Source organism: Myotis brandtii, unplaced genomic scaffold, assembly GCF_000412655.1.
Source record: "Myotis brandtii unplaced genomic scaffold, ASM41265v1 scaffold19, whole genome shotgun sequence".
NCBI classification, from domain to species: Eukaryota; Metazoa; Chordata; class Mammalia; order Chiroptera; family Vespertilionidae; genus Myotis; species Myotis brandtii.
The window spans coordinates 1,184,910-1,193,770 of record NW_005357075.1 but is presented as its reverse complement, the minus strand read 5'-3'; the positions used below and the strand labels follow the sequence as shown (position 1 = coordinate 1,193,770).

At 40.9% G+C, this 8,861-nt stretch overlaps 1 protein-coding gene across 4 annotated transcripts in view; it reads left to right on the top strand.

The window, feature by feature from the left end:
• The first annotated feature begins 1,917 nt into the window (after positions 1-1,917).
• PPP3CC (protein phosphatase 3, catalytic subunit, gamma isozyme) overlaps positions 1,918-8,861 on the top strand; it is a 73,342-nt gene continuing 66,398 nt past the window's right edge. For 3 of the 4 annotated variants that reach the window (XM_014538307.1, XM_014538306.1, XM_014538305.1), the window contains exons 1-2: positions 1,918-2,111; positions 2,659-2,783. In XM_014538307.1, the coding sequence (XP_014393793.1) occupies positions 2,084-2,111; positions 2,659-2,783 (153 nt within the window). In that variant the 5' untranslated portion in view covers positions 1,918-2,083. The remainder of the gene's footprint in view (positions 2,112-2,658; positions 2,784-8,861) is intronic. The other variant, XM_014538304.1, reaches the window with a different exon arrangement.

Sequence of the window (8,861 nt, the reverse complement as noted above, 5' to 3'; positions counted from 1 at the left end):
TTCTTAATAACACTTCCATAAAGCTAGAAGTTGAACTACCAGACATAATTCACAAATTAAAATTAATCTCTCCTTTTAAATTTGTGGTTTATAGACTTGTGGCTATTAGATAACAAGGAATCTAAAATAGACTACATCGCCAATTTAAAAATGTCAAAAAATTTTTGTTATAGTTGCTAATTCACCATAATCCTCCTCCTATATAATAAAAGGCTAATATGCAGATAGACCAAAAGGCAGAATGACCATTCGCTATGACGTGCACTCACCACCAGGGACAGACGCTCAATGCAGGAGCTGCCCCCTGGTAGTCAGTGTGCTCCCACAGAGGGAGTGCCACTCAGCCAGAAGCCGGGCTCATGGCTGGCGAGCGCAGCTGTGGTGGTGGGAGCCTCTCCCGCCTCTGTGCAGCGCTAAGGATGTCTGACCAACATCCCCCAAGGGCTCCTGGACTGAGAGAGGAAGCAGGCGAGGCTGAGGGGACCCCCCCCCCAGTGCACAAATTTTGTGCACTGGGCCTCTAGTATTATATAAACTTTATATCCAGCATAATCTGAAGTTAGTTGTTAACATTTCCAGATTAGAAAACACAACTAGACCTCCCATATCTGTTCTTTTTAAGATTGTTATAGCAAGTTATTCTCAGGAAGAGCTCCATTCTATTAGTAGTGTTCTTGTTACCAGTAATATTTTAAGCAAGTACCTTTTTAAAGAATAAAGTATACATGTATGATTCCCCTGATCAGGAATTGAAGTCAAACTTCTGGAACAAACTTCTGCTTTCCTTAGGTCAGTTTTTTGGAAGAAGTAAATTCCCTTTTAGTGTTGCGATTTCCTTTCCTTTGTTTTTATTTTTAACCACTGTTTTATTTGTAATATCTTTTTCATAGATAAAAGATATTCACATCATCTAGTCCAGGGGTGGGCAAACTTTTTGACTCAAGGGCCACAATGGGTTCTTAAACTGGACCGGAGGGCCGGAACAAAAGCATGGATGGAGTGTTTGTGTGAACTAATATAAATTCAAAGTAAACATCATTACATAAAAGGGTATGGTCTTTTTTTTTTTTTTAGTTTTATTCATTTCAAACAGGCTGGATCTGGCCCGCGGGCCGTAGTTTGCCCACGGCTGATCTAGTCCCTTGTCTCACTTTTAGCTTACTGAATCAGATTCAAGTCTTGAATGTTTATATGAAAAAATTATACTTTATATACACATATATCTTAAATGACTGACTTTAATTTTTATTATTATTGATTTGAGAGAGAGAGAGAGAAACATCAGTCTGTTGTTCCACTTATTTATGCATTCATTGGTTGCTTCTTGTATGTACCCTGGCCAGGGATCGAACCCGTAACCTTAGTGTATCAGGACAATGCTCTATCCAACTGAGCTACCTGGCCAGGGCTCCTTAAATGACTGACTTTAACTGTGGCCTTTTAAAAAAATTATATCCAATCATTTATAATATATGGTATTTTGGAATTTTTTTCCTACATAGTTCTGGTGGTATGGATGTGATATCATCTCTCTATATAAAAGCCTAAGTGACTGGCCAACTTGCCGGTACCTGTGACGTGCAATGACCACTGGGGGGCAGATGCTCAATGCAGGTGCTGTTGAGCTGTGGTGACTTGGCAGCTGTGGTTCTTGGGTAACGCACCGGGAACCAGAGAGGAGGGAGCACGATTCTGGGGTGTATCACCCAAGGACCACCCTCTCGCAATCCGGGACCCCTCAGGTTGTCAGAGAGCCGGTTTGGGCCCGATCCCCACAGGCCAGGCCGAGGGACCCCACCGGTGCATGCCTGTAGTGATGATATATTATGCTTAATTTGTTACGTTAAAGAAATGTGTTCATGGTTTTGCTCTATACATTTAAGTATTTTAAATGATTTTTTCTCTTTCTCTAGCTGTCCCTTTCCCTCCAACCCAAAGGCTTACTTTGAAGGAAGTCTTTGTAAATGGGAAACCTAATATTGATGTCTTGAAGAACCATTTGGTGAAGGAAGGGCGAGTAGAAGAGGAAGTAGCCTTAAAGATAATCAATGATGGGACTGCTATCCTGAGACAAGAGAAGACTATGATAGAAGTAGAAGCTCCAATCACGGGTATGAGAAGATTTTGCATGGTTGCACTTAGGTTTGAGCTAATTTAAGAAATGATCACAAATAACCAACTAAAATGTGTTGTATTTTTCTAGGAATTATGAGACCGTTTTAGGATTGTTTAGTATGTTTTCTGTTCACTGAAGAAATACAATTTAAAATGTTTGTTATTTCCAGTAGAACTATTCAGTGTTGATAGATTGACTATAGTAATAGAGCAGTCCAGTCCAAAGCAAAAGTGATTTGAAAGTTAAACTGTGATCCCTATTGGTGTAATGCCCTTTCTTTTCTTTTTTAAATATGTTTTTATTGATTTCAGAGAGGAAGGGAGAGGGAGTGAGAGATAGAAACATCAATGATGAGAGAATCATCAGTTGGCTGCCTCCTGCATGGCCCCACTGAGGAACGAGCCTGAAACCCAGGCATGTGCCCTGACCAGGAATCAAACCATGACCTCCTGGTTCATAGGTCTACACTCAACCACTGAGCCATGCCAGCTGTCTCTTTTCTAAGACATAATTTTTTACCTCACCCAATGTTTTTTTTCTAGTGTGTGGTGACATTCATGGACAATTCTTTGACCTGATGAAGTTGTTTGAAGTTGGAGGATCACCTAATAACACACGCTACCTCTTTCTGGGTGACTATGTGGACAGAGGCTATTTCAGTATAGAGGTAAAAATTAAACTGGATGTGTTGGAGCTATCATATTGTGTTTTTAAAAAATTTTGCTTTCCATTCTTTAGTAAAAAAAAAAATTCAAATGAGAACATTGGCAGAATTTATAAATTTTGTTACTTTCAGTCATTAAAGTGAGAGAGAAATATTTTGATATAAAAGTTTTTTTTCTTTTTTTAGCTAGTAGAAAGTCTAACAAATAGAAGGCTATATTAACCCAGCTTTGCAAATAAATTAAATGATTACTAACCTTTCCTCTTTGAAGATAGTACATGGGCTATATATAAGTGACATAAATTGCTATTCACCTTAAATGGGGCTTGAATTAGCTGACCTTAATTACAAGATCATAAGCTGCTGGGCTACAGTTAAATCTTAGATTAACTGCCAATGGTAAATAAGCAGGTGCTTAGCTTATTAAAGGAATAATTTCTGATGCTATTACATATAGTAAGCACTTAATAAATGTTCATTGAAGGAAAATTATTAATTAATGAAGTTAACTTAAAACCTTACAATTTACTTTTATATATTTTGAAAATTGAATGATGAGAGGAAAAAGGTTACAATTAAAACAAACTATAAGTTTTTATGTATAAAAGAAAAAATTGTTTTAGAACCTAATGCAAGGGCTTGAGTACAATGGAACCACAACATATTCATATTTAATGGCCATTGATAAAGCTGAACATACTTGGCAAATAAAAGAAGTAATTTTGAAATAGTGTGAGTGATTGAATTTATAATGTTCCTGGAATAAGCACGACATGAGGAAATTGAGTCTGCTTGCTATTCTTGTAGTATTTAGTTTTGCCTCTCCCTCAGACTGTGAGAATCTCACTGTACTAAGTATGTTTCTGGTAGTTAAAGGTTTATTGTTCTTGCAGCATCACTCCTAAATACAGCTCAGCTACTTTGCCTGGTGCTCAACCAGAGAAGCAGCAGTTGTTCTAAAACTGCCGAAAAAATAAATGACAAGAGAAAGACCTTACTCTTTAGTTAGGTAGGCAGTCTAAACTCATGAATCAGAAAAGTTCAGTGTTATTTGCCAGTGCCTCATATTCATTTACTGTCATCTGTGAGGACAAAGGTTAATGATGGTATGCACATTTTTCCTACTGCCCAGTAAATTCCTAGTCTTTAAATAGGTACCTGGGATGGGAAGAGATCATACTTGTAAACTATATTATTGAACAGCTCTCCTATTCTTATTTCCTATTCACTTTGTATAGACAGTGAGCCAAAAGTATGGATGTTTGAAAGTCACATTGAATATTTACTTCTTTCTGTGTTTGCTAGCCATACGGTGGTTCTCAACCTTCCTAATGCCGCGACCCTTTAATACAGTTCCTCATGTTGTGGTGACCCCCAACCATAAAATTATTTTCGTTGCTACTTCATAACTGTAATTTTGCTACTGTTATGAATCGTAATGTAAATATCTGATATGCTATATGTGTTTTCCGATGGTCACGACCCACAGGTTGAGAACCGCTGCATTAGGAGGTGTTAGAGGCTGAAGAGAAGAATACAGAACTTAATGAAGTTTTAATTAGTCATTTAATGAAACAACTTTTTAAAATCCTTATCCAAGGATATGTTTATTGATTTTAGGAAGAGAGAAAGAGAAAGAGAAGGAAACACTAGTGTGAGAGAGAAACATCAATTGGTCCCATAGGTGCCCCAACCAGGGATCAAACCTGCAAACTTTTTGGTGTATGGGATGACGCTCCAACCAACTGAGCCACCTGGCTGGGCTGAAACAACTTTTTAAAAAGATAAATATTGTGCCAAATTATCTTCCAAATTAACTCACATACTTTATAAAGTTTTAGTCCATTGGTATATTCAAGAAAGCATATATAAAAACCCACAATGATTTTTATACACTACTAGAGGCCTGGTGCACAAAATTCATGACTTGGGGGTGGGGGTCCCTCAGCCTGGCCTGTGCCCTCTCACAGTCCGGGAGCCCCGTGATCAATCGCCCCAAAGAGGTAGGCCCTGCCCACCCTACTGGGGCTCCATGATGGATCACCCCTGCAGAGGGAGGCCCCGCCCACCTGCCACAGTGCCGCCATGGGATAGCCTGGGCCTGATTGATCAATCACCCCGCCGGCTGGTGGCCTCGGCCTCCCTCTGCAGGGCGATCATGGGGCAATGGCTGGGCCCCCAACCAATCGCATCACACCTGCCTTGGCTGGCATGGCACCAGTGGGTGGCATAGTGTGGCCATCCGGAAGGTTGTCTGGACAGTCATTCTGCTGTTTGGTCATTCTGTTGATTTGCATATTACACTTTTATTATTATAGATAATATATTTAGAATATTTTATTACATATTTTTGCTTTTTTAAAAAGAATTTTAAAAATATTTTTATTGCTTTCAGAGAGGAAGAGAGAGGGAGAGAGAGAAACATCAATGATGAGAATCACCGATTGGCTGCCTCCTGCATGACCCCCACTGGGAATAGAGCCCGCAACCTTGGCATGTGCCCTTGACCAGAATCGAACCAAGGACCCTGCAGTCTGAAGGCCGACACTCTATCCACTGAGCCAAACAAGCTAGGGCTTGTTACATATTGTTTTCCTCACTCATCAACAAATGTTTCTTAAGTACCAACTTTATTTACTTATTTATGTTTTAATCTTTATTCTTGAATGTATTATAGATATCCCCCCCGCTTTTTCCCTCCTTGCTCCCCACCACCTGGTTCCTGCCCTGCCCCAGGCCTTCACCACCCTATCTATTGTCTGTGTTCATGGGCAATGCGTATATCCCTATAAGTTATTTGGTTAATCTTTTCCTGTACCCTCTTCCCTCTGTGATTTTGAGTGTCAACTTTATGGCAGGCTCTAAGGATAAAACAATAAGATTCATACTGTCTGTAGGAGCTGACAGTATAATAGAAAATATATACTTATGGATAGATCTTTCAGTATAATATAAAAGTATGTATTTAATTGTCAGCAGTATTCTTTTAAAAAAATATTTTTATTGATTTCAGAGAAGAAGAGAGAGGGAGAGAGAGATAGAAACATCAATGATGAGAATCATTGATTGGCTGCCTTCTGCACACCCCCTATTAGTGATGGAGCCCAAAACCTAGCCATGTGCCCTAACGGGGAATGGAACCATGACCTCCAGTTTCATAGGTCGACCTCAACCACTGAGCCACCAGCTGAGCAGGGCAGCAGTATTCTTCATGTTGGGACCTTATATAATGTCTGAAATACAGTAGACACTCAATTTTACCATTCCTCTATTGTTGGATAATTAGGTTTGTAGCAGGTCCTGCTTATTGCCTGCCTTTTTCTTTTCCTTACTGTCAGAATTCCTATTTTGTTCAGATAAATGAAATGGGGGGTTCAGGGAGAACCTTTGATTTCAGGAAGGGAAGGCCCTTATCCCAGTGCCAGGGAACGAATTCATGTTGGTTTGAACTAGTCACAACAGTCCATTCCCTGTTGCCAGTGGATTGGTCTGGGGTAAACATGGAATCCTGTTTTGCTCTGTAATATATAAAGGAAACTCTGCAGGGTGTTTGCTTTGTTTAGTTTTTTGTTGTTGTTATTTTTTTTTGGTTGTTGTTGTTGTTGGTGGTGTGTGTATGTGTGTGTGTTTATTTTGAAACATTTTCTTTCCAGATGAAAAGATTCTTGTAAGGTACATGCTTTGGATCCCTCATTCCAGTATGTCATTTCAAATGTGTACTTAGCAGCTATTTTGTGACTGTGAGGAGATGCTATAACTATGGAGGAAAAGCAGACCTGCTGTGAATCACAGATCAAAGAGGTAGAGAGGGCATGGTTTCTTGGTGATGATGTTGAGCTGGTACACTAACCTGGGACATCCCACCTCCAGACTTCTTGTTACATGAGATATTTAAAAGTCTTTATGGATTAAGCAATAGTTAATTGGCTATTATATCACTTGTACTGTAAGTGGCACAAGGTTTTTCTGATTATTTCTGTTCTACACACTGCTGTAGTTAACATCTTTTTTAATACATCTTTGATGGTATTTCTGATACTTCCTTAAATCAGATCCTTATAAATGAAACTAGAGGCCTAGTGCATGAAATCATGCGTGGGTAGGGTCCCTAGGCCTAGCCTGTGATCTGGCCATCTTCTGCCCGCTCGCCAGTCCCCAGTCCTGCCCCGCTGCCGCCCACCCCAGTTCCCCGTGATTCCCTGTTCGCCATCCAGCAATCGTAGCCTGTGGGCTGAGGGGGAAGGAGCGGGGGGGGAACAAGAGGTGGTCAATGCACCTTATGGCAACTGGTCGAGTGGTCATTATACTCGTTACGCCGTTATGGTCACTGGGCTTTTATTATATAGGACTAGATGCCTGTTGCACGAAGAGATTCATGCAATAGGCCTTCCCTTCCCTTGGCTGCTGGCACCAGTTTTCCTCTGGCACCCGGGACCCAGGCCTTTGCTCTGGCTGGGCTCCGGCCAGAGCCCCCCTCCCTCCCCCCCCCGCCAGCTGGCAGGCTTCACGGCTCCACTGATCCCGGGGCCATGAGGCCTCGCTGCTCGGCCGGCTTCTGGTATGTTTGGCTTCGCTCCCGGGGGCGGCGAGGCCTCAAGGCTCCGCTGATCCCGGGGCCATGAGGCCTCGCTGCTCGGCCGGCTTCTGGTATGTTTGGCTTCGCTCCACCACTTGGAGCCTACGTATGCAAATTAACCGCCATCTTTGTTGGCGGTTAATTTGTATATTGCCCTGATTAGCCAATGGGAAGCGTAGCGAAGGTACGGTCAATTACCCTTTTTGTCTTTTATTAGATAGGATAACTGGATGAAAGAATGTGAGCATTTTTAAGACTTTTGATACATATTGCCAAATTGTTTTCAGAGATCCACTTTATTTTTCTCTTTCCATGCTTAACAATTTTTCTTTCCTTGAGCCTATATGAGAGAATCATGGCATGATGATTTTTCTCATGCCCAGAGCAAGCATTGATCTTTCCTGAAGCAATGTGGGCTTTGATTAGGACACCAGGAACTTATCCAAATGTCACTGATAGGACAGAATAGTGAAGTCTCACTATTTCTTAGCCCTTTCTTGTTCCTTCTTCATTTGTACCTATTATAATGTATTTTCTCTGTGGTAGGGAAGCTAAATTTTCATTTCCTCTCATTAATTTTGCAATAAAAGAAAGGATTAAGAGGAACACTATCAGCATAGGATATACTAAATGCACAGGAGCCACCCAAGAGAAAATGATATCAGATGTCCAAATGATGTAAATGTGATCAGATGACCAACTGATGAACAGTTGTTGACGTACAGAAATGATTCTTGAAGTGTAGTAAAAATTCTGTTCACATAGAAATAAAGAAGTAATTGAGTGTCTGAACACATCTGATAATCATGACCTTGTTATTGAATTGTACAAGATAATTATACAATTGCATCCTGATGTATAATTTAAGGAAATAAAACTTGAGATTGGAGGCGAGAAGTATGTTAGTAGTGTGGGTATGAATTATGCTTTTATATATCTCATTACTTCAAAAAGATGAGTTGGTTTTTTCAGGATTCAGAAATAGGGACCCAAATAAATCAAAAGATATGTAATGTTCTTGGTTGGGGAAGGTAAGTATAAAAGGGAAAAAGTGCTTTCTAAGTTTTTATATGGATTTAATATAATTTTTCCTTGGACTATTTCATGCAAGTTTTGTCAAAAACAGAAGTCAACCAAAAAAGAAAAAAACCATCTAAATATATTTATACTAGAGACGCAGTGCATGATATTCGTGCATGGGTAGGGTCCCTAGCGGCTGCCCGCTGCCAGCCGAGGCCTTCCATCCTTCGGCCCCCTGGTGGTCAGCACATGTCATAGTGATCAAACTCCCAGTCAGTCGAACTCCCGAGGGGACACTGTGCATATTAGGCTTTTATATATATACGAGAGGCCCAGTGCACAAAAATTTGTGCACTCTGGGGGGTCTCTCAGCCCAGCCTGTGCCCTCTCGCAGTCTGGGACCCCTCGGGGGATGTCCACCTGCTGGCTTAGGCTCGCTCCCCAGGGGAGCGGGCCTAAGCTGGCAATCAGACATCCCTCTGGCA